The sequence below is a fragment of the Talpa europaea genome, assembly GCF_964194135.1.
Source record: "Talpa europaea genome assembly, chromosome: 3".
In the NCBI taxonomy this organism is placed as follows: Eukaryota; Metazoa; Chordata; class Mammalia; order Eulipotyphla; family Talpidae; genus Talpa; species Talpa europaea.
This window is the reverse complement of record NC_140069.1, coordinates 95,851,479-95,866,140: the sequence shown is the minus strand read 5'-3', so window position 1 is coordinate 95,866,140 and position 14,662 is coordinate 95,851,479. Positions and strand designations below refer to the sequence as shown.

Sequence of the window (14,662 nt, the reverse complement as noted above, 5' to 3'; positions counted from 1 at the left end):
GCATATTGATTTTCTTTTTATACATGAAAACATGAGTATAATTAGAATTCTGTAATCTAGTAACTTTTTTATAATCAGAACATATTTTTTTCCAGGAGAAATTATCCTTGCATTTGCCAAACTATTATCTTAGACAAAAATAAAGGTTTACAAGATTTATTCTCCTTACTCCTAACTGCCTCCTTCCTTCCTTTTTTCTTAAATGATCTGCACTTGAGGTTACTCTCAGATATCCAATAATTTCATTGCCACCTGCTACTAAGAGGAACACAGCCTAAAGCCTTGGCTAATTAGTAAATCTTAAAAGAATAGTAATAAAGTCCTTAAAAATCCAGCAACACAATTACAAGTTGGTTGTGTGTATATCTAACAGAGTTACTGCTGGGGCAGTAAATATGATAATGTATGATTCAGAGGTATTGAGGGATAAAATATTTCACCTTCCCTGCATCTACTTTGCACCCTTTTTACTAAGCATCTGAACTTTCAAATAAAAATTAACATGATTTATCTTTTACCCCTCATTTCTTATCATTAGGAAAAACAATGTAAACCATACCACATAATACAGGGTAGTTCTTAGCACTGCTTCAAATTTCCTAACTTATTACAACAATAAGCTTTATGTCAACAGTCTATGAAAAAAGTAAAAAACATTACTTTGACGGTATTTTCTTTGATTCAGTCTTGTTCATGGCTAGGTAGCTGAAGTTCTAGAAGTCCAAGAATCAAACTAGCACTACCACACTAAAAATTAAAAAACACAAAATTTTAATTTTCTAGTTACATCATCCCCCCCTTTAATGCAATATACCCAACTGCGATTTTCCAAGCAACTGACATTTTTGACACACACCTTTTCAAAATTGTATTCCTTGTCTTGTTTGCCAAGTAGCATAAATTCAACTATGATTCAATCATTGTATAAACACATATTATCACCACAGCGTTTTAACATAACCAGGTCTTTACCTTCCAGCTTTGCTGAAGATCTATCCATCCAAACACTACATAGTTACCCTCTACCCACTACTACAGATTTCAAAAGACTCTCAGTGGGTCAGTGTACTTCCCCCGGTGCTTAACATTCCCCACCTGCCCCAACCCCTTGTTATATCTAATCTTGCCTGCAGAAATCTTATAACCGAAGTTGTTACAATAATGTATTTGTTATGTCTTCATGAGATTTGCATGGCTCTCCCAGGAACTATACATTGCTTAAGCGTTTCTGAAAGCCTAAATAGTATTTATAATGTTTTCATCTTTAGCCTTCCCTATAATTTTCTAACATCTATTGCTCAAAAATATTTAAGTAAAGTCTCTAAATTTTAATTTCCATAAGTGTCTAAAGCAATGGCTACAAATTAACATGAAATTTGAATTGGTGTTCTTTGGAAGTATATTCACAGAAAATGGTGACCAGATCTTAATACCAGGAATTACAAAGAGTTGCCAATACATTTTCTAGTGAGAAACATTTACTTTCCAGTGTTTGTGATAAGAAGGTTGAAGGTTCAAACAATTTATTGCTGCTTTATAGTATACATAATTAAATGAAGAAACATGTTAAACTCAAGGGAATTTTTAATAGGTTACTTGCAATTGTTATTGCAGGCAACAACTTGTACATGATTTTATTTCCAAATCCACAAAAAACAAATTTTATACAAATCAGCACTGTAAAAATGTCAATTACAGCCCCAGAGGCTTTGCTGGCAGAATAATTGTCTAAACTCTAGGATGTGGGAAACAGGTTTTTTTCTGGATTCATCTTTTTTTTTTTTTCATTTTCTTAGTTTTTTTTTTTTTACAAAAGAATTTACAAGTGAAATGTTACTACAAAACTTTTTATAAGGAATTTCTGCAAAACATTTACATTTTACCATCAACTATTTCTGTTTTAAAATCATTATGTAGATTTAATACCCTATGCTGCACATCAATTTATGTGGGATGACAACTTAGTGACATGCATAAAAAAACACCACAAGGCATTAAAATGAAGACTTAAATACAAATATTGTTGCAATAAAACAGTTATAAAATTGAAAAATAGGACCTAAACATCATGCTTATCTAAGTTTGACAAATTAACTTTTTCTCCTAGATTACACACTTTTATTACTGCTCTCATGAGAGTGTGATAAATAATGACTTAACATCAAGTTCTAATGTAATCAGCAACACATACACAAACCTAACCAAAGAAAGTATACTGTAAGAAAAAACTATTCTAACACTGGAGTTCTACCATGATAAATACATAGCTTTGCACTGATAATTACAATAAAGAAAAGTTCCATAATGGTGGCAAAGGGAATGAACAGTGAAATGCCATTAAACAAGACTCTACTGCACATCTGTGCCCTATTACTTATAACAGCTATCTCCCACTGAGTCAAATAAAGGACATTGAAATTTACGATTCTTGTAAGACGGAAAAGTGGATTCAGAATGGTATGCAGAACAGACTGTCAAAATATTTCTATTTTGTGGTGAAATGTGCACCTGCTAACACAAATAATATATTTTTATATCCTATAAAGCTATCCAGATTCAGTTTGTTAAATTTATAATAGGCCTCATTGTTGATTTAAAAAATATCTTCCATTTCTGATTAACATACATATAGGTATGCATGAAAACTGGTTCATGGTTATTTAAATTCCACAAATGAGTGAAACCAACCAGTAACTGGTTCATGGAATAAAGGTGCAGAGAGCTCATACTTGGTGTTAACAACAACAGAAAGTGTCAGTCTGAGGAAACATGATTCAAACATTAGGAAAAATTCTTTGCATAAAAAAATTTATAGCACTGATTGTGTAGCATAATGATAGATAAAATATATATTTGATGTTTCAGTTCCTATATAATAAAATTATAATTAACACTACCAAATGCTCCTCTGTACCAAACAAAACAACAAACTGAGTCTGATGTTTTAAAGCCAGATACATCAGTTGTTAAGAGTACATTAAATAAAATATACAAAACAATTTACAAAATCCAACTAAAATTTAAAGACTTTGTTACAAGTCTACAAAAGCTTTAAGAAACTTGAAATTTATAACCACAGTGTAAAAATTTTTTCCTTTAATCTCAAAGCTTTTTTATACAAACTGAAAGCACAAAAGACCTTCAGTTTTATATAACGCTACAAAGGGCTGGCCTAAAGTGTACATAGTGTAAACAGTGATCATTACAGTATTTCTCCTTCATCAAAAATACAAGAAACATCACAATTTTGGAAGAGAATTCACATGAGTGGTATTTTTTCCTGAAATAATAGAGAATGCACAAGAAAACATGTATCTATATTCAAACAGTCCCCAAACTAATGATGTTAATAATAAACTGAGCAGTTAAAAACCTTAAGTTTTCAAATGGTCAATTCCATTATGATTCTCTATAAATGCCTTTTTAAAACATGAACTATCTAATATTTAAGCTATTGGTATAAATAATCCAATTTTTTCATATGAAACTTTTAGCCATCTTTCCCTATAAGACCCTTGCATACACAATGCAGTATATTCTTTCTTTAGTTACTTGACTGAAAATTATTCTGATTTTTAAAAATAACTTTTGTTTCATAATATCAATCTATTATATATTTGTTAGAATGTCTTTTTAGGGAAAATTCAGTACTGACATAACAAAGACATTACTGCTTTATAAATTCTTAATCAGTCCTCTAACACAGTATTAAAATGGGGTTGGCTAATTTTTAGTAGAGAGAAAAATGTAAATTATAATGTAGTTAAAAGATCATTTTCTGCTGGCCTTAAATAAAAGTGTGATAATTCTTTGGCTACCAAGTCAAAGCATAAAGAATTCTGCATATTGTCAACATAACTCATATTTACAGAATATGAAACTACAGAGTGATTTATACTCTATGCAAATATTTCCAATATAAATATTTGAAATGAATTTTGTGGTTCAACCTAGGGTTAGGAATACAATCAATCCTACCTTTAAAACCTTACATATTAAGTTGCCTCATTTAATTTTTCTGAAGCTATTAGGAATTTTGTTTTAACCATTTTTTCCCCCAAGCACTTTCCTAAGGTTTCCATCTAAATTTTAATCTAAGGTTTAGTTCTAAGTTCCTCTTGTGGTCTCCAAATGGAGAAAGTAATTGGACTTCACTGATTGTCTGCATACACACTACTATAATGTAGTGGTAATAAAGATCTGAGATGTATCTCAGAGTATTTTTTTGGAACTTACCTAATTCAACTGTTGAAGAATTTCTAACATTTCAAAAAAGACGGCCAAAACTATTTTCAGTTGATTTTCCAAAACTCAAGCTAACGTACCTCTATCTTTAGTTAACTGTTTTCTGTGCTATAGGGAAAAAAAAAATTCACGTAAGTTAGTACTGACTGAGTTTATAACAAAGTACTTTCAAAGAAAATAAGTCCTTAAGGTCCAGCCTGCCAACTACTGAAATCTGTCTTTTTAAAAATGTTTATACATGATGTTAAGAGAGGGGAAGATTCAGTTTAAGATTATGTGATATATTTCCAAGTAACTACAACTTATATTAGGGAGGAAATACTTTTCTGTTTCCAGTACATCAGTTTACTTTTTGTGTATTTAAAATTTCAACCTTTGACTTGTTGACTCAAAGCCTTGGAATAATTAAAGATGTCAAGAATGAAAACATGATTTCCTACTCTGTGATCCACCTGACCAGCCCATTTCCAGATTTTCAAAGGTGTGTAAACTTAAGTGCAGCACTAGAGGTCTCTGTTATAAATAACTTTTCAGAATTCTTCCATATTGGTTGAAACATTAGGAGTTGCTGGATTTGAATCTTGAGAAATGGCTGCAACTGTGACAATTCTTGGGGAGCCAAGCACCTCTGTAACAGATGAGTCCAGTTCTCCCGAGGTAACAATGGCAAGAGCTGTCCCACCACCTTTCTTATTCTGGTGCGTTTTGACATGTTTGGAGAGATGATCACTCCGCATAAACCTTTTAGAACATTCTGGGCATTCAAATCTCTTTTCACCTAAACAGAAAAATAGTAAATAAAGTTATACACATTTTATTTAAATGAAAATGTAATTTTAAATAACACCCCTTCTGGTCATATCACATTTTTCACTTTTGACTAATGGCAAAATAGTCCTGTTTTCAGTTTTAGTGCTATCAAACAAGAACTGCAGAAGAGGAAAAGGAGCAATGTGACTGGGACTAAAAGTCCTGAGTTAAAGTTCTGCTTCTGCTACAAACTGGGAATAAAAGCTGTAATAGGTAAAATAACCACTCTTGGTTTCAGTTTTCCCACCTATGAAATAAGAGAGTTTCTAACAGATGATCAGAAAAATCTCTTGCAGGTATACAATATACAACCTATGTTCAAGGTTCATGTCTACTCTCCCTTACTACCTGAGTTTTGGTTATGTTTATTTATTTATTTATTTATTTTAAAGAGGCATGTATTTTATTCATTCATTCATTTGTTTGTTTATACAAGCACTGGGTACAGTCAGAAGCGCGGGAGGGTGAGAGAATTCACCAGAGCCAGAGCGGGGAGCAGAGCAGGCAGAAGGACCGAAGTACACTGCTGAGGGGAGCAGCGGGCAGTAGGAGAGGTCTGCGCGCCATGTGGGACCCTCCTCTTTTGGCCGGGGAGCAGCCGGGGATCAGCCAGGGATCAGCCAGGGATCAAACTGGTGCCGCAGAGGCCGCGGGCAGCTTTGCAACCCAGCGCTCAACCGCTGCGCCACCAGGGAGGCCCAGTTTTGGTTATGTTTAGAGGCATGAAATATCTTAGAACTGTTTCTAATAAAGTAAGTTAATAAATCTGATAGAGCATTAAGCTTCTTCGCAAAGCAAGAGTCAGGCAAATATTGGGGTGGGGGGGAAAGAATCAGACAAACACTACATTTCATATTTGGATAGAGTTTTTTTAGTCCTCACCAAGTAAGACTTAAGTATTTCAATACATCCTTTAACCTTACAATGGGCCTATTAGAATGAAGTATTTCTATGCTTTAGAATAAAAACTAACTGATAATTAAGAAGAAAAAAGCCATTTTATTTCTGTATGTAATGTATGGGCAACATGGAAGTTTAGTTAATTGGTGCAGCATGATACTCATAATGAATCAACTATCAGCTTCAGTTCTTCCCTCCACAATTGTTACTTAAGGGAATGAAATGATGTTTCCCAGGCTAGTAGTAAAACTTGGAAATAAGAATTTAATTCAGCTGACTTCCTCACTGGGCCCTGCTTTTGACTTATCAATAGAAAATCTATAGGCTCAAGTTTGTCCATGTCAGATATTTTCCCCTCTTCTTTATGTGTTTGCTTTAATATTTATAAAAAATTGCATTTGCAGTATCTCATTGAACTTTTCTTTCTCTTTCAGTCTTGAAAAATTAAATGAAATGATAAATGGTTTAGATAAAACTCTCAAAGACATTAAAAATACAGGCAATTAAGTTTTAAGGTAAAATGACTTGAATTTTATGAATGCTGACACCTAGACAAGGATGAAAAAAGATTTACATTTTTAATCAATTTTATAATAAATACCTTTATGTTTCAAGTTTCCCATGTTACCTCAAAATAAAAATTTACAGTTTTACAAATGTTAAAGCTGGAAAAAAATCTTGAAATTTTACATTTTTGTTTTATAGATAGGTAAGCTGAGTTCAGAAACTATGTGCTTCAGAGTAATACAACTTGATATCAAAGCAGAACTCAAGGCACCCAATTTCTAGTTTGAGCTTTTTTATGTTACATAACTAGATGCAACTGGAAACCTCAGTTATTTTACAGCAACAATAGTCAAGAATAATCAAAAAGACATCAGGGGACATGGCCTGAGTACAAGATCATTCAGTAAATACCAAATCAACCAGATGATCAACCTGTTCACACACAGTGGCTATTTAATAAAGTAAATACTTGATAACTGTGATGCTCATGAACTCAATACTTTTCAGCAAATATTTGTAAAATACATACAAATATCTACTGGTAATACAAAACTGAACAAGAGACTCTGACTTTAAGAAGTGTCCATTCCTTTATTTTTTTTTTTAAAGATTTATTTATTTATTTATTTATACAAGGTTGATTGATTGATTGATTTATACAAGCACTGGGTACAGTCAGAAGTGCGGGAGGGTGAGAGAATTCACCAGAGCCTGAGCGGGGAGCAGAGCAGGCAGAAGGACCGAAGTACACTGCTGAGGGGAGCAGCGGGCGGCAGGAGAGGTCTGCGCGCCATGTGGGACCCTCCTCTGGTGGCCAGGGAGCAGCCGGGGATCGAACCGGCGCTGCAGAGGCAGCGGGCAGCTTCACAACCCAGTGCTCAACCGCTGCGCCACCGGGGTGGCCCATTCCTTTAGATAGTTATTTGCAACCACGTGAAGCTATCAGTACCAATTATGAAGGAAATTCTAGTCTTTGGTTATTCACTGACAAACTAAGATACAGGAAAATGTTGGTGGCTTGGTTTTAATGGGCTTTCTAGTCTGTTCACTCCTAAATGGTATGGGTGGCCAATTACTCTCAAGCAATGAAAATTGACTAGAATGTCAAAATAAGTATACTTTGATGTACAATTATAAACTATCATTAGGTGAACAGCATTTCCTTTTATTGTTCCTTTTTTCTATTTTCTGTGGTGTCCAACAATTTCTGAATTCCTAATCCTTAGTAAACATTAGCATTTTACTTTATTTCAGGCGGTAGAGAGCCTGGACTCTTTTTTACATTTTAATTTTTTACATTTTAATCTTTTTTACAACTTTTTATTGTATTTATTCTAGGTAGGTTAACTAAAATTAATACAACTAACCAAAATTGTTGATATTTACTATGTATGGTATGCAGAATGATCCTCCAAAGACGTCCATGCCCTAATATTTGGAACAAATGAATATATCTTATTACATAGCCAAAGGAAATCTACGGGTTTTACTAAGGTCACAGAAGTTAATATAGGGAGATTATTTTGAATTATCTGGGTGGACTCAATTTAATCATACACACTCTTAAAAGAAGAGTTAGCTGCAGTTGGCTAGATGCAGTAGAAGGAGCAAACAGAGAGACCAGAAGTCTGAGAAGGACTTGACCTTTCTCCTCCTGTGAATGCAGGGAGCTACAAAGAATATGGGTAATTCCAGCAACAAACACCAACCTCCAGCTCACAGCCAGCAAGGAAACAGTATGTCCTACAATAGCAAAATCTGAATTTGGTTGCTAATGTGTATGAGTTTGTAAACAAATTTTTCTCCAGAATCTTCAGTAAGAAACTAGCCCAGCTGACACCTTGATTTTGACTTTGTGAGACTATAAGCAGAGGACCCAGGACAAGTCCAGTTATATTTTTGACTTAAAGAAACCCTGACAGTATGTTGTTTTAAGCTCCTAATTTGTGGTAGTCTGTTATGGCAGCAATAGAAAACTAAAGGATAATCTTGAAAAAATTAAAGCCTAATCGGAAGAAGATAGTATAGCTTATTGTATGGTTCAAGATCTGTGAAATGTCTTTATTATAGGTATGTAAATAATGCCAAGGACAAATTCCAAATTTTATTTCTCTAAAAAAATAAAATCTCAAGAATGTAATCCTGACACCTTTGGCTTGGTAAACTGAGCAAAGACAAAGGTCTCTTCTTTGGTCTAGTTATCTAAGAGAATGACATGCTATAATACATGATTACTAAAAGGATTTAAATATAAGATTCATATTTAGAAACTATTATTAGTCTACTTGTTAGCTTCAATTTTCTTAAAATTAATTTCTTTCAAAAAATTGCTGAGATTTTCAGATGGACTCACAGATTTCAAAGGCTGGACATAATAAATCAGATCATGTAAGTTTTGTTTATCTTAAGTACCATCAAGAGCCAGTTATTGGGCCTCCCTGGTGACGCAGCGGTTGAGCACTGGGTTGCAAAGCTGCCTGCAGCCTCTGCAGCACCAGTTCGATCCCCGGCCACTGGGTGATTGTCCCACATGGCGCGCAGACCTCTCCTGCCACCCACTGCTCCCCTCAGCAGTGTACTTCATCAGTCTGCCTGCTCTGCTCTCTGCTCTGACTCTGGTGAATTCTCTCACCCTCCCGTGCTTCTGACTGTACCCAGTGCTTGTATAAATAAATAAATAAATCTTAAAAAAAAAAAAAAAAAAAGAGCCAGTTATCTAGTTGTCATTCTGTATTACATTCTGGTTTTCAAAATTTACCCTCGCACTTCAGTTATCACAATATACAAAACATAGGTTAGTATGAACTAAGGGACTGTTTTAGTTTCCTAGGGCTCCTGTAAGAAAATACCACAAACTGGGTAACTTAAACAATAAATAGGACTCCCCCGATGGCACAAGGGGTTAAGTCTCAGCACTATCAACAGCCACTGCAGTACAAGTTCGATTCCCAGCCAGGGAGCTGAGACCCAGATGGTGTAGCAGACCTCTCTCTTGTCTTACTGGCTGCTCCCCTCAGCAGGTATTTCAGTCAATCTGCATCTTCTCTCCCTAATACGTCTCTAGTGAATTCTCTCACCTGCCCTCACCTCTGGCCTACACTCCAGCTCTTGTATGCCTTAATAAATAAATCTTTAAAAAAACAAAAAACAAATTCCCAAATAATTATTCTCTCACAGTTCCAAAGGCTAAACATCCAAAATAAAGATGCTAGTATAGCAATGCTTCCACTAAACACTGTAAACAAGTATTCTTTCTTGCCTCACCCTCACTTCTGGTGACTGTTGGCAATCCTTGATTTGTAGCGTCATCTCTCCAACCTCTGCCTCTGCCTTTGCATAGCATTTTCCCACTTGTGTCTTCTCCCCTACTTACGAGGACATCAGTCATTGGCTGTAGGGCCCAGTAGGTTCTAAATCGTAGGCAGTAAGTAACACTGGTACAACCTCATCCTACTTATGATTCATCTGCAAAGAAACTATTTCTGAAGAAAGTCACATGCAGGAATATCAGGAATTAGCACTTGACCATTTTATCCTTCTGGGAGAAGATTTAACTCACTCCAAAAAAAATTTTTTTAGAGTCCGGCCATTTGTTATAGCTCAGTAAAAAACACACCCTTTGCTCAATGAATAACTTCCACCAATGTTCCACAATGGACATTAAACATACATATAAAACCTCACATTATAGAAATCAATTTTTGATTTGTTCTAAGATCCTAAGTTATTAAAACTGAGACACTAGTTCCTGGATCACTCCAGCCCTTCCCTACAACATTGTCAACCTATCATTACCTCCTGGACATTCTTTCTTACCTACCCAGACTAGAATATCTAAACTAATCTTTACATGAGTATCACCAATTCTACTCTATCATTACTTGTAGACAAAAGTAAATTATAAAAGGAAAAGGGATGGTAACTTTAAAGAAGTCATGTGCTTAAGTTTTCTTGAAGTAGATGACTGGGAGTAAGAAGCTGAGTGGGAGTGAAAATGTACTCAGAACACTTAAAAAAGTTTAGGTAGTTATTAAGGTACTGAGGAACCTGACAACAAAAAACAGAATTGATAGGCTGTTCTGAGAAGCTGGATGAGATTAGAGACCATGAATTTACAGGGACATCAATCTGTATAAAATGTAGTTTTTCATTTTCTCCTTTAGCAATAATCTACTTAAATATAGAAGCTCTTTGGTCATTTCATTACACATGCTTTTTTGTTAGGCAATCTTATCTACTCTAACTGTTTGAATTATCATCCATTTATAGCATGCTTTGTGGTGTTTTTACTTTGTCTAGTTCCACTCCCCAGGAGCCTGGAAGCCATCATTGGGAGCAGAACAAAGTGGGAGTTCTTCAAAATCTAATCCCCATTAATTATTATTTGTTCTGTCTAGTGGTTCCTTGGAAGACCCCACTTAAAAGACTGTTGTATTTAATCTGACTCATAGGTAAACCAAAGGGAAAATCTTATCATGGGGGAAGAGAAGGGTGTATGTTTAGCTAAAACAATTACAGGCTGAATGTTTTAATTTCATGGATACCTGATACAATGGATAATACTTGAAATAAACAATAAGTAAACTAAGCCGAAAGCTTCCATAGAGGCTTTGAAAAACTCTGACACACTATTTGGAATCTAAAAGGTCACACAAATGCTTTGGGGTGTGCGTTACTTAGGAAAGACCTGAAAATGCCCAACTCTCATTTGTGCCTAACCCTTGAGGCTCTGCACAAACAGTAAGTGAAAGTTAAGGCTAAAGTTGTCAACTATGTAGCTCAGTGCTAGGGTGTATAAACACCCTCCGGTATGCACAAACTCCTGATCCCAGGTGTTTAGAGAAAGTATATTTTGAGAAATAATGGCTGAAATTTCCTAAATTTGATGAAAACCTTCCTATAGACCCAAGAAATATGATAAACCCCAAGTGGCAAAATATAAAGAGATTTAGTGAGACACATTCTCAAAAACAGAGAATCTACAAAGTAGTAAAAGTGACTCATAACCTACAAGAGATCATTAATAACAATAATAGCTGATTTTTTTCATCAGAGATCACAAAAGCCAGAAAGCAGTGGGATGACATCCTTAAAGAGATAGAAAAAAAAGTTCATTCTTTCTCTTCAATGAGAACACTGAGGAGGGGTCAGGAGTAGTGACCTTATGGCAGACAAAGAACTACAAATCTTTGTAAAGACCATCACCCTCAAGGTCAAGTACAAAATCCAAGTCAGGCATCCTGTCTGACTAGCAACATCTTATTTTTGTGGGCAAATGCAGTTGGAGGAAGGCGACACTCTCTCGTTACAATATTCAACAAGAGTGCCCACCTTGCACTTGGTGCTTTGCCTACAGGGTGGCACTGCAGAGGTATCCTTCTACCATCTTGCTCAGAAATACAACCCCAACAAGATGATCTGCTGCAAGGGTTATTTATGCTCACCTGCACCTCTGTGCTGACAACTGCTACAAGCTGTACAGCCACATCGAGAATCTGTGCCCCAAGGAGGAGAACAACAGACTACTAGCTCATCCTCTACCCATGCCACATGGCCCTGACAGCATAATGAAGCTTCATTTTCACTGACTAGGGAAGAAGAAACTCGCAATCAAAAACTTTACTGGGTAAAATTGTCTTTCAAATATAAGGATAAAGATGGTATAAATCTTCTATACAAAAGAAAGACTAATAATTGAACAGGTAATGAAGGAATTAGAAAATAAACTTTAGAACACCACAATAATAATTGTTACAGGCAAAAGACAATGAAGTGAATTTTTTTCTTTAAAAAGAAACAGATTACTTGCATAGACTTAACTAATCTCCCTACAAATGTTTAATAACTGCTATAGTTGTTTTAAATTATGCCCTTGATATTCCAACCTTTAGGTGGTAATTTGAGTTGAGTGTGGATCAGACTTAGTGACTTGTTTCTAAAAAACAGTATGAAAAGAAAAAAATAACTTCACAGTGGTAATGCCAGACACATATCTTAACAAATTCATCAAGGCTAATATCCCCAATAATAAAACATAATGGCATCATTTACTTCCTGATATAAGAAAGAGAATAACATCTGTGATAGTCTCCTCAATAACAATTCATTAACCTTAGTCAAATCACAAGAAAATATGAGACAAATTCAAACCTTCCAAAGTAAAACCACGATTTCACTTACAAGTAGACAATAAAGAGACAATGCAAATGAACAAAGCTAAACAAAAATAAATGCTTAGATATAAAGAACAGACAGGTGGTGAGCAGAGGGGAAGAGAGTTGAGAGAGGTAGATGAAAAAGAGGGTCAACTTTTGTGGATATGTAGTGTATACTGATGCCAGATCATAATGCTATTATATAATGTTATAAACCAATGTTGCCTTAACAAACCTTTTTTTTTTTTAGATTTATTTATTTATTTATTTATACAAGCATTGGGTACAGTCAGAAGCGCGGGAGGGTGAGAGAATTCACCAGAGCCAGAGTGGGGAACAGAAGAGGCAGACTGATGAAATACACTGCTGAGGGGAGCAGCAGGCGCAGCAGGAGAGGTCTGCGTGCCATGTGGGACCCTTGCCGGCGACCGGGGATCGAACCGGTACTGCAGAGGCTGCAGGCAGTTTCGCAGCCTAGCGCTCTACGGCTGCGCCACCAGGGGAGGCCCAACAAACATTTATTTTTTAAAAAATGAAGAAACTCCAAAGATAGCAGGAGACTGAAGACCATGGCAAAAAAATACAATTTATATTGTGGACTGAGTGTTAGAACAGAAAAAATACATTTGTGGAAAAGTTTACAGTTTATTTAGTAGTACTGCACCCATATTAATGTCCTAAGTTTTCATAAACTATTGTGGTTATGGGTGAGGCTAGCATTACAGGAAACTGGTGAAAGGTAATATGCAACATTCGGGTAAATGTTAAGTTTGTTTCAAAGTAAAAAGTTATAAATAAATAGGCTCTTACAGGTTGAAGGGGAAAAATTAGGTCACCTATTTAAAAAAAAAAAATCAAAAAAAGAACAATGGATTTATTAGAAAACCAGATGCAAGACAGAGAGCAGTGCCATTAATGCTTTGAGTGAATACAATTTTCAACCTACAATTATGGATTACACAAACCCATTATGTGGAAAAGCAAAAGAGACATTTTCAGACAAGTTTATTTCCCTATGCTTCTTTATAGGAAATAGCTCAGAATATCGTCCAGCAACCAAAGGAAAAAACTTAGAAAAATAAAGACATAAGGCTTTCAGAACACTTTCAGAATACATCATGGAAGAAATGTCTTGAGATTAGAGTTGTACAGTAGACCAAAAGATAAATTAGTCTGTATTTGATCAGAAACCTGGAACCCTCCAAAACAAGAAACAAGTGGATGGAATTGATAATATTCTCAAGAAGAAAAAACAGCCAACTGAGGTTAAAGTTAGCCCATACAAAAGAAAAAAGGTGATTAGAAACTTTAAGAAGAAACAAAAAACACACAGGAAGGATTATGCGGGCATAGACATTACACAGTCATAATATAATTATATACTAATTTTCAACTTTAAGACCTAAACTATATTTAAAAAGGAGACAGTATTAATTGAAGAAAATATAAACATTATAGCATTGAGAGAAAGTAAGATATAAAAGATGGGAAAAAATATGCAGTGAAAGGGATGGAAAATAAAGGAGAGGCATGGTAATATCCTTATCACAGAATGGTGAATCAAGATATAATATCTCAATTATGTACAGTATAAAGAACTGGAATGTTGTCAGATGGTGCAAAGTGAAGTAAATTCTAAATGCTGAATGCAAGAACAGTCTAATAATAATAATAATAATAATAATAATATAAGCATATTATTTAGATATATAGCAGACATCACAGGAAGAAAAAAATGTAAAAGTAGTTAAAAGAATAAATGTAGTTTTCTCTAGGGAGAAAATATGGTTTACTCTGGGGTGGGGTAAAGTATGTAAAGTATGTCCTTTAAAGTATGTAAAGTATGTCCTTAACATTATAAATTCTTCTATATAATGTAAAAATTTTTCACAAAGCAAAAACAAAAAACCCGACTACAGGGCCTCCCTGGTAGCGCAAGGGGTTAAGACACAACCTCTGTCCACAGCCTCTGCAGTACAGAGTTAGATCCCTGGCCTGCCAGGGAGCAACCCACATGGCGCACGCAGCAAACCTCTCCTGACTCA

At 35.1% G+C, this 14,662-nt stretch overlaps 1 protein-coding gene across 2 annotated transcripts in view; it reads right to left on the bottom strand.

Moving 5' to 3' along the window:
* Window positions 1-4,775: 4,775 nt before the first annotated feature.
* The window catches only part of SP4 (Sp4 transcription factor), a gene marked incomplete at its 3' end in the record, with an annotated part of 64,725 nt that continues 54,838 nt past the window's right edge, over window positions 4,776-14,662 (bottom strand). For both annotated transcript variants that reach the window (XM_084230257.1, XM_084230258.1), the window contains exon 5: window positions 4,776-5,023. In XM_084230257.1, coding sequence (XP_084086383.1) covers window positions 4,776-5,023 — 248 coding nt within the window. The remainder of the gene's footprint in view (window positions 5,024-14,662) is intronic.